This window comes from Pongo pygmaeus, chromosome 2, assembly GCF_028885625.2.
Source record: "Pongo pygmaeus isolate AG05252 chromosome 2, NHGRI_mPonPyg2-v2.0_pri, whole genome shotgun sequence".
NCBI lineage: Eukaryota > Metazoa > Chordata > Mammalia > Primates > Hominidae > Pongo > Pongo pygmaeus.
In genome coordinates this window covers 207003795-207024086 of record NC_085930.1, presented here as the reverse complement: position 1 = coordinate 207024086, position 20292 = coordinate 207003795, and the positions used below count along the sequence as shown (strand labels likewise).

General features: G+C 41.4%; 2 protein-coding genes across 2 annotated transcripts in view; both read right to left on the bottom strand.

Moving 5' to 3' along the window:
- PAK2 (p21 (RAC1) activated kinase 2) overlaps positions 1–20292 on the bottom strand; it is a 110256-nt gene that overhangs the window by 89087 nt on the left and 877 nt on the right. The window lies entirely within an intron of this gene.
- PIGX (phosphatidylinositol glycan anchor biosynthesis class X) overlaps positions 7356–20292 on the bottom strand; it is a gene marked incomplete at its 5' end in the record, with an annotated part of 24032 nt that continues 11095 nt past the window's right edge. Inside the window, 3 exons of the mRNA XM_054480892.2 lie at positions 7356–8503; positions 11154–11254; positions 14166–14379. Of these exons, the coding sequence (XP_054336867.2) occupies positions 8360–8503; positions 11154–11254; positions 14166–14379 (459 nt within the window). The remainder of the gene's footprint in view (positions 8504–11153; positions 11255–14165; positions 14380–20292) is intronic.

Here is a 20292-nt window from a genome sequence, read left to right as displayed (position 1 = left end):
CGCGTGCCTATAATCCCAGCTACTCGGCGGGCTGAGACAGGAGAATCGCTTGAACCCAGGAGGCGGAGGTTGCGGTGATCGCACCATTGCACTCCAGCCTGGGCAACTGAAACTCCGTCTCAAAAAAAAAAAAAAAAAAGAAAAGAAAAAAAAGAAATATTAATTGTTAACCGCATCTACTTGGGAACCTGTCTATCATAAAGATCAGAGAGCCCTATCACCTGTATACTCGAACTACAAACTTAATTTTGAATTTGGGTTTGCAAGGTTAGTATTAAATAGCACGGAGTCCAGAATAGTATCTCTCTCTGAATGATAGTAAACCATAAACCAAGGCCCTAAGGGAAGTGAAATACCCAGGAACCCTTCCTTCATAGAAATATCTGCTGATTAGAAGAAACTGGCAGAGAAGCCAACATCTACAGAGCAAGTTTCAAACTCCAACAAAACTCCAACCTTTCTACACCTTAATCCCTCAGGCCAATAAAACACCCATTAAGGACAACTGATACTACTATTTAAGAAATGATGACAGTATTGAAGCTGAGTATTGGAGCCATTTTTTTCAGAGCCTTGCTGGAGGGAAAGGTAACAATGGGCTATTTAGTGAAAACACAAAATACACTGAATTTAGGTCAACCTCTGTTACCAAATCGGAAAGTTGGTTTAAGACCTACATCTATTACAGGTTCACTTTCCGTAATAAGTGTCAATCAGTGTGCTTGGCTAATAAGTAGCTCGAAAGATTTAATAGCCGAGGATGACAGAGTGAAAAAGTTGCCTGAAATCCATACTCCTAACAGAACATGAAAAAGGCTCTTCATATATACACGAGCATGAGTGGGTTACAGAAGCCACAGAGCTTCTGGCAAAGTTGACAAGTTTTAACCTGCTATAAAAATTACTATTCACTGCCTTCATCCCAACGTAACTTTATTGAGTGTTATTCTATTGGACAACCCTACAAAAACAAAACCCCCAGAGCAAATTCTTGTACATTTCAATATCCTGCCTACTTATAAGAGCGGAAGAGTCGAACACAGCAGGGGAAAAAACGTGACGTGCACAACCTTGATCCAAAACACAGCTCTTCGTAGTCTAATTTTAGGCCTAACCATTTTGTCTTTTTATAAAGGTTTAAAAAGAAAACAAAGAAAGGACACATCACCTGTAACGCAGAAGTGAGATAATGATATCAACCGGAGTTCGTTATTTATCAAGGGAAAACAAATCACGCTCACACTGCCCAGAGAGTAGTACTATTAAAATTAAGATACAAGGATGGGTACAACCTCACACCCACTGACGATGACACGCTTCTGTTCTTGGATGACTTATCTTTAAAGAATTAGTTAAAAGGTTGAGTCCACAGAGAAATCTGTGCAACGTTTTGTGTTTGTGCTTGCGTGTTTCCAAGAAAGCCAAACATGGTGAAAAACCAATCTTAACTTCACCTAAGTTATCTAAAGAAGCAAATTTCACCCCTAGGCTGAAGCTCAAACAGGAGCGAGGAGAAGCTCCGAAAGTTCCGTTCGTAAGCGGTGGCCCTCAAGCGCCCGGGACGCTCTACGTTTTTACCAATGTGGAATGTGGAAAAGAGGTTACAGGCTGGAGCTGAGAAAACAGTCAAGCTACTCGCGACAATATTCCTGAGCAGTGAAACTGGGGTGAACAGAGAGCGAGCAAGCAGGGGCTGAGAATCAGTAAGAGAGGAAAAATCAAGGAACAAAACCGGAGAGTCTGGTCCAGCTGTAAGAAAACGGAGCAAAGGAAGAGGGTGAAACGCGAGGGGAGGGAAGACCGAGAGTCAGCAGAGACCGTGGTGCCGCGCGGTTCAGGGCAGGGCTAGGTCCAGGAAGAGTCAGACCTCGGCAGCCCAGCAAGCTTCCCATTTCGGGCTAAAGCCAGCGAAGAAAACGGCCCTGGGGAGCAGACAATGAGCCACCGCCCCAGGCGCTGCGGCTCCCAGCACGCAGGTGGCGGCTCCCCGGCCCCGCGCGAGGCAGGTCGGCCGTCCCGGGCCGCTCCCGCCCGCCAGGCCGCGGAGAAGGAAGGAGGAGGAAGAGAGCCGGCCTGCGTCCCGCGCCGGCCGGCCCGTATGCACTTACCCCAGGCAAGGCAAGGTCTCCGCCCCAGCGAGGCGCCTCGGTCAGAGCTCCCGGCGGGCTGCGGAGCCGCCCCGGGATAGCGCGCGGCGCGGGGAGGGGAGGGGAGGGAAGGGGAAGCGGGGCGGGAAGAGACGCCGCGCCGGAGCAGCCGCTGCTACCGCTAGGCCCAGCAGCGGCGGAGCCCTGCGGCAGCCAGGGAGGGGAGGGGAGGGAGCCTTCGGCAATGGCGACGGCCCGGGCCGGAGGGGAAGCGGAACAACCGCCGCCGCTGCGCGTGGCCACAACCCTGGGGGAGGGCGACGGCGGGGAGCGGGGCGGGGCGGGGCCAGAACCCAGAACCCAGAACCCCTCCCGCCCCGAAGCCGGAGCTCCCCGGGGTGGAGACGAGCGCCGCCTCCCATGGGCAGGCCCGCGCGGGGGCCGCTGGGAGTAGTAGTTCGGTGATAGACGTTGCTTTCATTCCTTTGGTAGTCTTTGTATTGAGAGGAGCAGCCAGTCCCTCATTTAATTCAGCATTGTCTCCAAGCAGGTTTCTGCCGACGGAAGACGCTGACAGACGATTGCTGTTATACACATCTGCTCCGCGACATTTGTTTCTGGGAATTCATCTGTTATCCATTTTGCTTTTTTGCTTACAAATTCTTAACTAAAATTTTGCTGCTAAATTAAATCCCACCTCCTTGCAAATTAAGACTTCCCTATTTTATCCACGGAGGAGTTCATCAACGTTTCACTTATTCTACAAATATTTGAGTGTCTGATATAGACTAGACACTGTTAAGCATCAGAAATACAAGGGTGGGCCAGGTGCAGTGGCTCAGGCCTGTAATCCCAGCACTTTGGGAGGCTGAGGCAGGCGGATCACCTGAGGTCAGGAGTTCGAGACCAGCCTGGCCAACACGATGAAACTCCGTTTCTACTAAAAATACAAAAATTAGCTGGCCATGGTGGCACGCATCTGTAGTCCCAGCTACTCGGGAGGCTGGGGCAGGAGAATCGTTTGAACCCAGGAGGAGGAGGTTGCAGTGAGCCAAGATCGGGCCACTGCACTCCAGCATGACAGAGTCGTCATGCCTCAAAAACAAAACAAAAAACACAAAAGAAATGCAAGGGTGAACACGATTCACCAAGCCTTTGTGGCGCTTATATGAAGACGTAGTAATTAAAGTAGTCACACCTGGTATAAGAAAAAACTTGGCGAGGTTACTTTGGATAGGGTGGTCGGAGAAGGCCTCGTTAAGGAGGTGACACTTAAGGCAAAAACAGAAAGAGACAGTAATAAGAAGCGCCCAGAGAAAAGCAATACAGGCAGGAGAAGAAAGAAAAGGGCTTGCTACGGTCGGTTAAGAAGGCCTGTGTAGCTGGGGCCTAGAACAAGAAGGTGGTACTATTAAGAAAACACTACAGCAGACAAGATTCAGGTCATGAAAGATCCTGAATGCCATGGTAAAAAGTCTATATTACAAAAAACCATTAAAAGGCTTTTTTAAGCAGGAAAGCGATGTTACCTGGCTTACACTTTAAGATCACTAGACTGCAATGGGGATAATGGAGTATAGAGATGCAAGAATAGAAGGCAAATAAAGTAGGAAGGCAGTGGAAAGAAAGAGGAATTGTGCTTCTCTATCAATGTAGAGCAAAAAACTCAATTAATGCAGAGGGTACAAGAGAGAAAGGAATCAAGGAGCAACATGGCACAGTAAGAGATAACCTGAAAAATGCTCTGATTCTTAAACACGCAGAAACACTGGATAAAAAAGACATCGTTTCAAAGGCATAACTTGCAAGAATGAAAACCGAATGCTTCTGACAGTCTTCCAAATGTCACACTCAACCTGAAGAAGGGGCAGGAAACCAGAGTGGTAAGCAGGGCAGTGAAGCCATGGTTGTGCTGAGGGCACCTACCTATCTCAGAAATCTCTAGGGTTTTAATAGGTGCACAGGAAACTAAAGACAAGGACTTGGGCCTATACAAGAAATCAGGACTGTGAGCCTGCATAGGACTGGAAATTCAAAGCACTATACCCTCCAAGAACAGACTGGGAAAAAAAAAACCTATACTAGCCCAGGGAGACACACAGGACATTTGTTTACTTTGGCCTGCAGTGGGCTTGCAGGGCAGAAGAAAATTTTCCTTTTAGAATTAATAACCTTTTAGAATTTTCCCTCACTAAGGTTTTAAAGTTCAAATTTGTCAAGAAAGTGGTCCCAGGCTGGAGTTCTGGGGGGCCTGGAAGAAACAAATACAAATCCTGACTGCACAGGTGTACCCTCAACCTGGTTCTCAAAGGATTTCAGAGATAAACAGGATTTCCAAAGCCAAACATAAGCACCCAAAATACAATACACCTGAGGAAATAAGCAGCGATGAGTGAATCAATAGAAACTACAAAGAACATAATGAAACCCACAGACTTTAGCTGCTGGAATTGATGGCTACAGAATATACAATACGCCTATTTAAATGATCAAAGAAAGTAAGACAGGAGCTAGAAAACACGAGCAAGAAACAAGATGCTTTTTTTTTTTTTAACGACCAAACAGCTTTGAAAATGAAATAAGTAGGCCAGGCGCGGTGGCTCACGCCTGTAATCCCAGCAGTTTGGGAGGCCGAGGTGGGCGGATCACCTGAGGTCAGGAGTTCGAGACCAGCCTGGCCAACATGGTGAAACCCCCTGTCTCTACTAAAAATGCAAAAATTAGCTGGGCGTGGTGGTGGGCACCTGTAGTCCCAGCTACTCAGGAGGCTGAGGCAGGAGAATCACTTGAACCTGGGAGGTGGAGGTTGCAGTAAGCCAAGATCATGCCATTGCACTCCAGCCTGGGCAACAAGAGCAAAACTCCGTCTCAAAACAAAAACAACAACAACAAAAGAATTAAGTAGAATTTCTAGAAACAAAGAATAATTGAAACCAAAGCCAATGTTTGGTTAAATAGCAGATTACACACAATTGAAGAGAAAATTAGTAAACTGGAAGACAGATCAAAAGAAATTACTGAGAACAGCCTAGAGACAGGAAAAATGAAAGCAAGCTTAAGAGACATGGGGATAGATTGTTAAGGTCTACCATACTCCTAATGAGAATTCCAGGAGAGAAAAGAAAAAAACCAAAAGAGGCAGATAATGATGAGATAATATCTGAAAAATTTCCGGAATTGATTAAAGACAATCTTCAGATTCAGGAAGCAAACTGAATACCAAGCAGGGTAAGTAATGAAATTTCAAACACATGAAAATGATACTGCAGAGTACCAGAGATAAAACAACCAGAGAGAAAAGACATTCTGCACAAACAACTATTACATTCATAGCAGATTTCACAACAGCAAAACGGGTGCCGGTCAATAATGGTATATTTTCAAAGTACCAAGAGAAAATAACCAAGCTTAGAAGTGTACAGCTACCAGCTGGGCACAGTGGCTCACACCTGTAATCCTAGCACTTTGGGAGGCTGAGGTGGGTGGATCACCTGAGATCAGGAGTTCAAGACCAGCCTGGACAACAATGGCAAAACCCTGTCTCTGCTAAAAATATAAAAAATAGCAGGGTGTGGTGGTGTGCGCCTGTAGTCCCAGCTACTTGGTAGGCTGAGGCAGGAGAATCACTTGAACCCAGGAAGCGGAGGTTGCAGTGAGCAGGGATCACACCACTGCACTCCAGCCTGGATGACAGAGCAAGACTCTGTCTCAAAAAAAAAAAAGAAGTGTACAACTACCTAAATTATCCATCAGATGAGTGAGGGTGAAATAAATGTATCATCAAACATAAACAAGCTACCAACAGAGACACACTAAAGGAACTCCTTAAAAGGTATATTTCTTTTTCTTTTTCTTTTCTTTTCTTTTTTTTTTTTTTGCGACAGAGTCTCACTCTGTCGCCCAGGCTGGGGTGCAGTGGCACGATCTCGGCTCACTGCAACCTCTGCCTCCCGGGTTCAAGTGATTCTCCTGCCTCAGCCTCCCGAGTAGCTGGGATTACAGCCGCATGCCACCACTCCCGGCTAATTTTTTGTATTTTTAGTAGAGATGGGGTTTCACCATGTTGGCCATGTTTACAAGATAATACAAACAAAACCAGAAATGTTCTGTTATACTAAAAGTGATGTCATCTGCAACCATTTATCCAGGCAAGAAGAGTTCTATCAAAGTTTTCTTCATTCACATTTTTATTACACTTCTGAATATTTGTATAAGTGAGTAAAATGGCTGAACCACATTCCAAGCCACAATCTTAAATATTTTAAATACTGATGAAACCTGGTTGTGATGAGCAAAAACAAAAACATTCTATATACACATACCCCCACATACTCTTAAGATGTTAAACAGTACTGTGTTCCCTCCCCGTCTAACCATATTCCAAAACGTTGCCTGTCAATCTAACCACATTCCAAAACAATGCCTGAATTGTAGCTGACATATAATTCCATTTCAGTATCACATTATTAATCCCATAGTGAAAGAAATGTTTCTAAAACATGAAATTCTTTCTTACGAGAAAGCATGAAATAGGTATGAAACTATACTGGGTTGAAATTTTAGTCATTTTAAAAGTCACTGTTTCTGCTTTATGGCACTCGGTTGCCTTTTCCAATATTTAAGTCTCAAATACACGTTTAAAAAGAACTGTTATGACTATTCAGGTCATACGTATCAAATTATACAAGATGTAGTCCCATGAAAACACCAAAATACTTTAGCAAATGGAGCAGTGATGGCATATACAAAGGTTTATCACATCTCAATACTCTACATAAAACAAATAATGCCAGCACACCCTGGTTTGATGTCTTCTGTTTTGAAACACGCTTGCCCTAAGGTTTTATTTACTTATTTTTATTTATTTTTTTTTTTGAGACAGAGTCTCACTCTGTCGCCCAGGCTGGAGTGCAGTGGCGCGATCTCGGCTCACTGCAAGCTCTGCCTTCCGGGTTCATGCCATTCTCCTGCCTCAGCCTCCCAAGTAGTTGGGACTACAGGCTCCCGCCACCCCGCCCGGCTAATTTTTTTGTATTTTTAGTAGAGACAGGGTTTCACCGTGTTAGCCAGGATGGTCTCAGTCTCTTGACCTCGTGATCTGCCCATCTTGGCCTCCCAAAGTGCTGGGATTATAGGCGTGAGCCACCGCACCTGGCCAAGGTTTTATTTTTTAATTAGCCTATGGCATTTACTTTATTTTCTAATTTTTTTCCAATCATAACAGTAAATGAAGAACCTTTGTTTAAAAAAATTACCTGATGATTCCAATTATTGTTCATGTACAACTTTATTTAAAATGGCAATCTGAGTTGTCTTCCTGACATACTCTGTACCAAATCTTAGTACTCAGTTTCATCAAGTCCTTTGCCAATTCATATATTCAAAAGAAACATGATAAAATGTAAAAGGAGAATGGAGTGCGTTAAGGAATAATCAATAATTTAAGATTAAGATTGTCAATAATTTTGATACTAATATTAATTTCTTAGCTGTCCTACTTTAATGATTTTCATTGAAGCTCTGGCACATCTTTAATAGTCTCATGACATTACTATTTAAATAAACATGATTTTCATCCAAATTATTTTATTATTCTTTTTTTTTTTCCTTTGGAGACAGGGTCTCGTTGTGTCACCCAGGCTGGAGTGCAGTGGTGCGATCTTGGCTCTCTGGAACCTCCGCCTTCCAGGTTCAAGCGATCCTCCAACCTCACCCTTCCAATTAGCTGGGACTACAGATGCCCCCCACCACCCCCAGCTAATTTTTGTATTTTTAGTAGAGACAGGGTTTCACCAAGCTGGTCTCAAACTCTTGACCTCTGGTGATCCACCCACCTCGGCCTCCCAAAGTGCTGGGAATACAGGTGTGAGCCACTGCGCCTGGCCTATTTTATTCATATTTATAACGGTTTTCTCAATTTGTAGCTTAAATTGAAAGTATTCGCAAAATTAGAATAATTTGTCTCTACTACATAAAGAAATAATTTTTCTATCCCAAATGAAGATAAAGTCACTTCTCACAAAATAAACATTAATTTAGCAGAATTAAGTTTCCTCTTATGGCATTTGATGCTTGAGGATTACCAAGGATCCATGCAATAGAGCACTAAATTTTGGAATTAGCTGAGAATGATCCCAAATTTCCTCTAGTAAACATAATTTTGGCCACAAATGAAGACAAAAGATAAAAGTAATTAATTCTAGAAGAACACCTCTCGTCAGAAATTAATAGATCTTATTTAGGTTTCTAGGAAGCATTTAACTACATAAAACCTATAGGGAAAAATGGCCATATTTGAAAACTGCTGCAAGGATCAATGTAGAGCACAGGATTGTAATGAGCAGAGTCACAGAACATACTAAAGAGGTATGTACAGTCAGTCCCACTGGAACCTGTAGAATCACATTCTTATATACCTATGGAGAGAGAGAGAAGTTAGACATTGAAAATGCATGTCATGGGCCCGGTGTGGTAGCTCATGCCTGTAATCCCAGCACTTCGGGAGGCCAAGGCGGGCAGATCGCTTGAGGTCAGGAGTTCGAAACCAGCCTGGCCAACATCTCTACTAAACCGTCTCTACTAAAAATACAAAAATTAGCCAGGTGTGGTGGCAGGTGCCTATAGTCCCAGCTACTAGGGAGGCTAAGGCAGAACAATCACTTGAACCCGGGAGGTGGAGATTTGCAGTGAGCTGAGATCACGCCACTGTACTCCAGCCTGGGAGACAGAGGAAGACTCCGTCTCAAATAAATTAAATAAATAAATAAATAAAAAATAGTAAAATAAAATGCATGTCATAAGGTGAGACCACTATTTCTTTGATTTTTAATTGGATATTTTTCTTTCCTTTTTCTTTTAAATATATTTCAGCCAGTGCTACACTACATGTAATATTATTGGTTTGAATGACTTTTGAATCTAACATTTCATTTAATGTTACAGAATCAGACTCAATTCCCACAATAATTTGTTAAATCTCATTAGTTCTGATTTTTCTGCTTTTTACATAAAGTGTAGTATTTTAAGAAAAGCTATATCCCAGTGTCACCTCTGTAATCAATATAAACATTTACTTCCTCTTACCATGTTTCAAATTAGAATACAGAATTCCTCTAAATTGAAGACTTAGAGGAAAAACATTAAAACAACAAAAAACTAAATTATTCTTTCATTCCCATTTGCCTTTCTCTCCCCAGAGGCTTTTCAAGCCTTGTTATTCACATATTGTACAACTGAATGTGACCTTTACTATGACTAGCAATGGAAAAACTCCTACATTCAACTCAGTTTCTATTTTCTATTTGGTTTTGAAGAGAAAGGAGTTCAATGAAAAACACTGGGAAAGTTTATACTTTAAAAATATCTTTTAAAAAACATTAAAATGTAGGTAACTTGGGAATACTTTTTGTTTTCTTTTTGTAAATACCTGAATTATGATTTCACACCTCAAAAAATACAAGTAACCAACCCAATCTGCAACAAAGTGCTATCTGAAAACCATCATTCAAAAAATGACATCTTCAACAATCCTTGGGATGGAATACCACCTTAGTAATGGCCACCTATTTTTCTGGTATATATGAAGATGAAATATATATAAAGTTGGCCGGGTGTGGTGGCTCATGCCTGTAATCCCAGCACTTTGGGAGGCTGAGGCGGGTGGATCACGAGGTCAGGAGTTTGAGACCAGCCTGGCCAACATAGTGAAAACTTGTCTCTACTAAAAATACAAAAATTAGCCGGGCGTGGTGGCCTGCACCTATAGTCCCAGCTACTCAGGAGGCTGAGGCAGGAGAATCACTTGAACCCAGGAGGCGGAGGTTGTGGTGAGCCGAGATCGCGCCACTGCACTCCAGCCTGGGCAACAGAGCGAGATTCTATCTCAAAAAAAAAAAAAAAAAAAAAAAAATATATATATATATATATATATATATATATACACACACACATATATATATAGTTAAAAGCTATATTTAAAGTGTTAAATCATGACCTCTTATGGCAAGTTACAGAATTTTAAAGACAACTGAGGTCAGGTGTGGTGGCTCACGCCTGTAATCCCAGCACTTTGGGAGGCTGACGGGGGTGGATCACCTGAGGTCAGGAGTTTGAGACCAGCCTGACCAACAAGGTGAAACCCCGTCGCTACTAAAAATACAAAAATTAGCTGGGCATGGTGGCAGGCGCCTGTAGTCCCAGCTACTCGGGAGGCTGAGACTGGAGAACTGATTGAACCAGGGAGGCAGAGGTTGCAGTGAGCCGAGATTGCACCACTGCACTCCAGCCTGGGCAACAGAGCGAGACTCTGTCTCAAAAAAATAAATAAATAAATAAAGACAACTGAATTCAAAATGTTTTAAAAGGGTCACTACTTATCTTGTAGCAATGCACACTAATTTGCTAAATCAATAAATCATAAACACTAAGCATACTCTTCATTGACATAATCAATCAAATGCAGGTCTCCAGATGTATTTTAGAGTTTGAGAAAAATTTTCAGGTACCATATGGCAATGGCAACCTACTCAAAAACAATTCTACACTGCATAAGATTGCAGAGTCATCCGTCTTCCCAACTGTATGTTCAATGAAAGTTCCCCAACAAAAAACAGCAGTGCTTTGTAGTAACCCTTTGCTGTAAGAAAAAACAGCTTTCTATATTAGAAAATGCTAATCCCAGCTGGGCACGGTGGCTCACACCTGTAATCCCAGCACTCTGGGAGGCCAAGATAGGCGGATCACCTGAAGTCAGGAGTCTGAGACCAGCCTGGCCAACAGGGTGAAACCCTGCCTCTACCAAAAATACAAAAAGTAGCTGGGTGTGGTGGCGGGCATCTGGAATCCCAGCTACTTGGGAGGCTGAGGCAGGAGAATCACTTGAACCTGGTAGGCAGAGGTTGCAGTGAGCCAAGATTGTGCCACTGCACTCCAGGCTGGGTGACAGAGTGAGACTCCGCCTAAAAAAAAAAAAAAAAAATGCTAATCTCTTAAATGTGGCAGAAACATTACAGAAAGAGCTTTAAATGAGGCACATGATCTAAAAAACAACATAAAATATTAGCTTACTGATTTATACTTCATCTTGTTCCATTGGCAGATATCCTCATTCTCCAAAGCACAAGGGGCTGCCACTTCTGAGTGAGCCCAGCATTTCAAAATCGGGAACTCTGAGAAAAGTGGTAGAAAATGATGTCAGAAAACCTGTATTTGGACTCAAAGCTATACTTGTATTAAACCTCAACAGATAGAAGTTGTCAAACATTTTAATACATTATGTATATGATCTGGGCCCATCTATCACATTCTGTTATTTTAGCATCCTTTTTTATGTGAATGCCTAAGAAATCAGAAAATTACAAAAGTATTGCAAAAGTTGAACATGACTTCTTTTTTTTTTTTTTTTTTTGAGACGGAGTCTCACTCACTCTGTCACCCACGCTGGAGTGCTGTGGTACAATCTCGGCTCACTGCAACCTCCACCTCCTGGGTTCAAGAGATTCTCCTGCCTCAGCCTCCAGAGTAGCTGGGATTACAGGTGCCTGCCATTGTGCCCAGCTAATTTTTGTATTTTTAGTAGAGATCGGGTTTCACCATCTTGGCCAGGATGGTCTTGAACTCCTGACCTTGTGATCCACCCGCCTCAGCTTCCCAAAGTGCTAGGATTACAGGCATGAGCCACGACGCCTGGCTGAACATGACTTCTTAATGAATCTCATTGTACTCAAATTTGGGGCTGCTCTTAAAAATTTAATGTAAACTTCTTTTTGAAGCATCACTCAGAAAAGTGAACATATCGTTAAGTGCAAAACTCGATAAATTTCCATATGAAACACACCCATAAAAGAGCATTCAGATAAAAAGACAGAATACCAGAATCCAGTTCTCTCAGGAGAGGAACTTTTTCAAACTTTATTTATGCTAAGAGGTACCTTTAATAGAAACAGAAAACAAGGTTGGATGAACAAAGGTAATATAATTGAACATTTTTAATTTTCTCATCATGAAAGGTATGATGGTAACAAATGCAGTATTAAAAACTTCCCATCTGTCGGTTTTTAGTAACAGTGCTACTAACTTTTTTTTTTTTTGAGACAGTCTCACTCTATCTCCCAGGCTGGACTGCAGTGGCGCGATCTCAGCTCACTGAAACCTCTGCCTCCCAGGTTGAAGTGATTCCCGTGCCTCAGCCTCCCGAGTAGCTGGGATTACAGGCACATACCACCATACCTGGCTAATTTTTATATTTTTAGTAGAGATGGGATTTCACCATGTTGTCTAGGCTGGTTTCAAACTCCTGACTTCAACTGATCCTCCTGCCTCGGCCTCCCAAAGTGCTGGGATTACAGGTGTGATACACTGCACCTGGCCCCAGTGCTACTGACTTTTATAAACTTTCTAAATCAACCCAAATTTGAAGACACAAAGAACCAAAAACTGAAAGGGGCTTCATAAACTAAAGAAAATGTCTTGGCCAGGTGCTGTGGCTCACACCTGTAATCCCAGCACTTTGGGAGGCCGAGGCGGGAGGATCATGAGGTCAGGAGTTCGAGACTAGCCTGGCCAACATAGTGAAACTCCGTCTCTACTAAAAATACAAAAACTGGCCAGGCATGGTGGCACACGCTTGTAGTCCCAGCTACTCAGGACGCTGAGGCAGAAGAGGTGGAGACTGTGGTGAGCCGAGATCACGCCACTGCACTCCAGCCTGGGCAACAGAGCGAGACTCCGCCTCAAAAAAAAAAAATAAATAAGAGAGAAAGCAAACATGTTGAGAAGACTGCAAACTGCAAAAGCTTTTTTATTTATTTATTTATTTATTTTTTGAGATGCAGTCTCACTCTGTCACCCAGGCTACAGTGCAGTGGTGTAATCTCGGCTCACTGCAACCTCCGCCTCCTGGGTTCAAGTGATTCTCCCGCCTCCGCCTCCCAAGTAGCTGGGATTACATATGCCCGCCACCTCGCCCAGCTAATTTTTGGTATTTTTGGTAGAGACGGGGTTTCACCATGTGGGTCAGGCTGGTCTCGAACTCCTGACCTCATGATCCACCCGCCTCGGCCTCCCAAAGTGCTGGGATTACAGGCGTGAGCCACCACGCCCAGCAGCAAAAGCTAATTTTTCAATTTACCCAAATTCCCACACAAAAACAGAAACGACAATTATGCAGCAAAGTAAAAAACTCACAGACAAAATTTACAACAAAACCAGTGATAAAATATCTTCCCAAACATCAAAATACATACAAGTGGAAACAAAACATCAAAAGCCACAGAGTCCTGCAATACTGATAAGAAGAAACAAAAAGCAACAGAGGGGCAATGTGGACCAATGGCTGCAAAAAGAAACACATAGTATATGCCTACTAATATTAAATGGCTACTGAGAAGAGAACACAGCACTACCTATAGTTTAGTCAAAGGAATCAAACCGTAATCTGATCATTCTTCTGGAGCCAGCTGCCAATTGCCAGTAAATAAAGAAGTATGAGGAACACGAGTCCAATTAGCAAAACCCCAGCTATGACCAACTCTACAGGTCAAATGGCCCGGGTTCTTTCAACAGATCAGTGTTGAAGAAAGGAAAGGGAGAGAGAGAAACCTCTACATTAAGAGACTTAATGGAAATAACAGATTTTTATAAACGGACAAGACCTTAGTCTTGGTATAGTGTCTTGGAATGCCCATCTGGATGATAAACATATAAAGAAACATAAGGAAGTATTTAAAAGTCAGGGTGGTGGGTTAGTCTTAGAGGGAAGGAGACAACAGTTGGGGCAGCGCAGTCAGGATGGTGGGTTAGTCTTAGAGGGAAGGAGGCGACAGCTGGGGCAGCGCAGTCAAGGACAGGGATGGCAAATGCATGTTTCTCTTTCTTTTAACTTTTTGATTGTAAATTAAGGCACACACATAAAAATCTACTCAAATACATAGTTTAGTGGATTACTATAAGGCAAATACCCTTGCAACTACCACCTAGGTCAAGAAATAGAGCTTTGCCAGCCACCCTAGCAGAAGGAGGACTTGCCACCATACCTTTATTCTGATGTTTCAACCCTTAGAAAACACTTGCAGCCCTCACCTTGGTCACAAAACATCAACAAATCTGGGTTATTGACCACAATCGAGGCTTCTCCATCTTTACTGTGCGGCCGATGATAGCGGCAGTGCACAGGCAAAAAGGCTTGAAAACAGTCAATGCACTGTGAATCTCGTCTGGCATAAATGAGAACTTCAGACTCCTTGGACAAATAGTTAGGGGCCTCTATATCAAAATTTTCTGAAACCATCACTGCCTGTTCAAAAAGAAAACAAATATTAATCAAGAAGAAATTAATGAGGAAGATTTTTAAAAAGTTAAAACCAGAAGACTATATACAGATACATAGCAGGGTCAAATTTGCCCCCTTCATAAACAATTTCCATTCCCCTTCCATCCTCAATTTTAAGGAGAAAAACACAAGACCAATTTATGCTTAATAAAAGTCTGCTTACTAAAAATAAACTGGGGAAATTATATTCCAGGGTACCAAATTTACCCATAATAAAAATTATTCCTGTAATATTTTCTTCTTAGTCTTTGTTTAGGTGACAAACAGGTACCTAAGACAGAGAAATTTTGTGAATATAGCATTATTCAGTAAGTACAAAAACTATGACAAAAGGTTAAACCTGTATTGAGTTAAAATGATTGGTATCATTCTGACAATTTCCTGTTCTTCAGAGAAGCAAGTGAGATGGCAGTGAGTAAGAGCACTGCGGTCAGGAAGCCAAAGCAAAGGTCAGCACTCTTTCTAGAGACGGTATAAACAGTTAATGGAAAAAATAGTAAATGATTTCTTAAAATAATATGGTAAAAACTATTTTATAGAAAAGTATAGTATTCTACACCAAAAGTGAAAATGTACATGTGGCAGAAATTAGACCTAAGTTATAACATGTATATTTATTTATTACACATATATCCACATATACATACATATTTATGTACACACACTCACATATATCCACATACACACATAGGCATTATATACGTGACCTATGTGTATATGTATGGATGTACACACACACACACAACTTCTCTTTAGATTGTCCATGCAAAACCCTGGTATAACTCAGAGAAACAAACAGCATTAACTCCTTCCCATCACATCAAGCATCCTAACTTTCCTCTGACAGTCACACCAAGTGCTATGTTTTCTTTACATGTTGCTCCTTTTCAGTTAGTCACAGCAGGAACAGAACTCACTGGCAAAAGTCAAGGAATTATATCATCTCATGAGTCATAAGGGACTTTGGAAGTAATAAAATTAAACCACTGTCCCAACAAAGGTATTTTTCAGGTATACCGCCACTGCTTGAATACTTTCAGTGACTGGAAGGAAGCTCATTACTATAAGTCATCTCGATCTATCTACTGTTATAAGGTTATTTCTTTTTCATGAGTAGAAACTTTATGTACTAGCCTATAACATTTACCAGTTGTTCTTGCTTACAATGTCCGCAATAAATTCGTTCCTTGTTCCACTAGGAATCCTTCAATTATCAGAAGGCAACCATAGCCGCCGCCAAGAAGTCTCCTCCTGACAAGGGAAATGTTCACAGTTCTCCTGGGTTCTCATGACATGGTTTCCAAATCATTCATTATATTAGCTGCCTTTGAAATACTCAGAGTATAGTAGCAATATTATCTTCTTTAGGCAAAACTTGCATTAGCTTTTTGGCAGCCTTATCTCACTATCTCACTATGCTTTATATGTACTACTATTTTATTTTATTTTTTGAGACGGAGTCTCACTCTGTCACCCAGGCTGGAGTGCAGTGGCACAATCATCATGCATTGCAGCCTTGACCTCCTGAGCTCAAGCGATTCTCCTGCCTTATCCTCCCAAAGAGCTGGGATAATAGGCATGAGCTGCCTATTCTTTTTTTTACCTAGCCTCTTCTTTTTTCTTTTTAAGACAAGGTCTCACTCTGTCACCCTGGCTGGAGTGCAGTGGCGTGATTACAGCTCACTGAAGTGTCAACCATCCAGGCTCAAGCAATCCTTCCACCTCAGCCTCCCAAGTAGCTGAGACTATAGACACACGCCACCACGCCTGGCTAATTTTTTGTATTTTTAGTAGAGATGAGGTTTCACCATGTTGGCCAGGCTGGTCTTGAACTCCTGACCTCATGATCCTCCCGCCTTGGCCTCCCAAAGTGTTGGGATTACAGGTGTGAGCCACCACGCCCGGCAGTTAATTAATTTTTAAACTTTTTGGTAGAGATGGGGTCTCACTGTGTTGCCTGGGCTAGTTCAAACTCCTGGCCTCAAGCAATCTTCCCACCTCGGCCTCCCAAAGTACTTGGATTACAGGTATGAGTCACTGAGCCCAGCCGTTTGTGATATTTCTGTCACACATCTGATTTGTACACATGGTATCAATGCTATGCTACATTGTTATTATTTTTGTCAATTATCTTGTAAAGAGATTGAAATAGTAAAAAAAAAAAAAGAAAGGAAGGAAGTCTTACATATTTACCCATGTAGTTACCACCTGTCATCATTAACTTTACTCCTCTGGATGTAACATCTTTTTTCCTCTTACTACTTTAAACATTTTCTTTATCATTGTTTTAAGCTATTTGATTATCATGTGCCTTGATATAGTTTTCTTCATGTTCCTTGTACTTTAGCATCTTACATATTTGAGTTTACAGTCTTCATTAAATTCAGAAAATTTTCAGCCAGTTTTTCTTCAAATATTTTTTCCATCTCTGCCTCTCAATTTACTCTTTGGGGACTCCAGTTACATGTAGGGCAAGCCACTTAGTTGTTACACAGTTCATTAATGCTCTGTTCACCTTGTAAATCTGTTTCTTATCTGTTTTACATTTTTGGTAGTTTCTATTGCAGTATCTTCAAGTTCATTCATCTTTTCTTCTGCAATATTTGATCTGCCACTAACTCATCCAGTGTATTTTTCATTTCACACACAGCAGTCTTAATCTTTAGAAGTTCAATGCTGACTTTTTAAAAATATCTTCCATGTTTCTAGTTAAATTCTGAACACATGGGATGCAGTTACAGTAACTGTTTTAAGGGCCTGTTAATTATTATTATTTTTTTAGACGGAGTTGGAATTTCGCTCTTGTTGCCCAGGCTGGAGTGCAATGGTGCAATCTCAACTCACTGCAACCACTGCCTCCCAGATTCAAGTGATTCTCCTGCCTCAGCCTCCAAGCAGCTAGGATTATAAGTGCCCACCACCACACCCGGCTTATTTTTGGGTTTTTAGTAGAGATGGGGTTTCACCATATTGGCTAGGCTGGTGTCGAACTCCTGACCTCAAGTGATCCACCTGCCTCAGCCTCCCAAAGTGCTGGGATTATAGGCGTGAGCCACCAAGCCCAGCCTATAGCCTGTTAATTCTAACATCTGGGTCAATTCTGGATTGGTTTTAACTGATTGATTCACCTCCTCATCATAGGTCATTTTTCCCCCCATCCTTGCTTAGCTGCTAATTTCTTATTAGAGTCAAGAAATTGCTAATTTGATCTTGCTGGATATGTCTGTATTCCTATACATATTCTTGAGCTTTGTTTGGGATACAGATAAGTTACTTAGAAACAGTTTGTTTTTTTTTAAGGTTTTGTTTTTAAGATTTGTTATGCAGGACTAAAGCAATGTTCAGTTTGTGGCTAAGTATTCCCTGCTACTGAGTAAAAGTTCTCTGTTTTTCCATTGTTCAAGAAATTATAAGGCTTTTCTCAGTCTGGTTGCTGAGACGAGGTACTACTCCTGTCCCTGTGTGAGTGCCAGACACTGTTACGGCTCATTTTGTCAGATGGTTCTTTCCCTGGCATCAGGTAGTTTCCTAACATATACACACTGATAAATACTCAGCTACATACTTGAAAGGAACCTTCTGTTATTTCTGGAGTTCTGCCTCTATGAAGTTCTCTCCCCTCTGGTACACTGTCCTATGAATTCTAGTGACCTTGGCCTGCCCAGAATCTCCACTTTATCTCCTCAACTCAAAAAGTCCACTAGGCTCTGCTTGAGTTTCTCCTCCCTGCATTAAGCCTGAAAGTATTCTCAAGGAAATAAGCTGGATGACAGTAGGGCTCACCTTATTTCCCTTCTCTCGGATATCTCTGCCCTTCATTGCCTGATATTCAATGACTTTTTTCATTATTTCACATATTTTGTCTATTTCTTGCTTGTTTCAAGTGAGAGACTAAATCTGTTACCTGCTCTCCACTTGACCAGAAGCAGAAGCCTTAATACTACATACTTTGAGTAAAACTTACAGTTTCAAAAAGTGTTTCCATTTTGACCCACAAAACAGCAATTTTATATGTTTCAATCTAATATTATACTGCTTTCAAAGAATCTAAGAGACTTTTGATGAAAAAATATGTTTAATAACCCTACCTAAAAAAGTGAAATGAGGTTTATTTGATCTGCCTTATCCTTGGTGAACCTACTTAAGGCTTGCATTTATTTTCAAATTATTCACAAACCATCACAAACTCCTTAGAAAGCATTTTGCTGGCACATCACTCATTTAATTTGGGCCCACAGTTCCATTTGCTGCAGCGAAAAATTTTATTTCCTGGAGCAGAGTCAAGACATTAATCCAGGTATACAAGCATCAATCAGTCCCTACATATAAATTCCTTCTACCCAGTTACACTTATTATATAATAACATTTAGCATAACAAAGTTTCTCTGTACAAGGAATTGGGCCACAGTCCCAACTAGGCAGAAGGAAACAGCATCTAATATGTCAGGCATCAAATTCCATATATTTAAACGTCACAAATGTAACATCTATTTTTCTAGAAGTTTCCAAAATAAAGAAGTAAATACACTTACAAGGCTTATAGTTAGAGATTAGAAGATTAGAAAGCAGAAAATCAAGATCAAGATAAACTTGTTAATCAATCTATAATGGCACTCTCTACCTGTACCCTTTTCTTCTAACAGTCAACCTTCAAACATCCAAATCTCATCCCCATCCAAAGGTATGAATTTTTGGGTAACCCCCATCCAAAAAACTTCCATTTTCTTAGAACATGGTAAGTGATTTTATTAAGTAGATTTAAATATGATTCCAACCCATATCCTTACAAGCCAAAAACAGTGTTGAAATTTGAAATCTATTATTTTAAATTTGAAAAGCCTCACTTAGAATTCATAATTCATTGAAGAAAAGAAATAAATGAGATCCTTCTGGCCGGGGGCTCACGCCTGTAATCTCAGCACTTTGGGAGGCCAAAGTGGGCAGATAACCTGAGGTCGGGAGTTTGAGATCAGCCAGGCCAACACTGTGAAACCCCACCTCTACTAAAAATACAAAAATTAGCCAGGCATGGTGGAATGCACCTGTAATCCTAGCTACTCGGGAGGCTGAGGCAGGAGCACTTGAACCTGGGAGGCAGAGGTTGCAGTGAGCCGAGATCGTGCCACCGCACTCCAGCCTAGGCAACAGAGACTCTGTCTCAAAAAAAAAAAAAAAATTAAATTAAAAAAAAAATGAGGTCCTTCCATAATTGTATGTGTATGTAAACTGTCATACATATGCAAAAAACTGAGAACACACTTGCTGACTGGTGGCTGACACAGGCAGAATGTTATCATTGTATACCTTTTTATATCTACTCAATGAACCCATGAGAATGTAATTACTTATTCAAAAACAATTAAAATAAAATAAGTGGGTAAAGAAACTGGCCTAAACCACAATTAGAAATAAGCTGCCATCATGAATAACTACAGATGCATCTATTTTACAGTTTTAAAAATTCGTAAGTAGATTACAATCTTATCAACTAAGACAGTGTCTCCCAAAATTTCTTAACAGAAATCACCTGGGTTACATATACCTACTGCGTACCCACAATAATTAAAAAAAAAAAAAAGGAAAAAAGAAATCGTCTGGGTTCTTCAAACCAGATTTTGGGGCCCAATCTAGACCTACTGAATCAGGATTTCCCAGAAAGGCAATAATCTGTACAAAAGTGCCCCCAAGGAATTCTTATTAAAGTTGGGGAAACTTTTCTAACTACGGGGTAAGATTCAGGTCCAGCAAGGGCAACAACATTGCAACTAGACAATCCTGGATCCATTTATTGGCTCTTCCATTTACCTATATGATTTTGGATAAGTTACTTGGCCTCTTTGTGCCTCAGTTTCTTTTTTTTTTTGAGACAAAGTCTC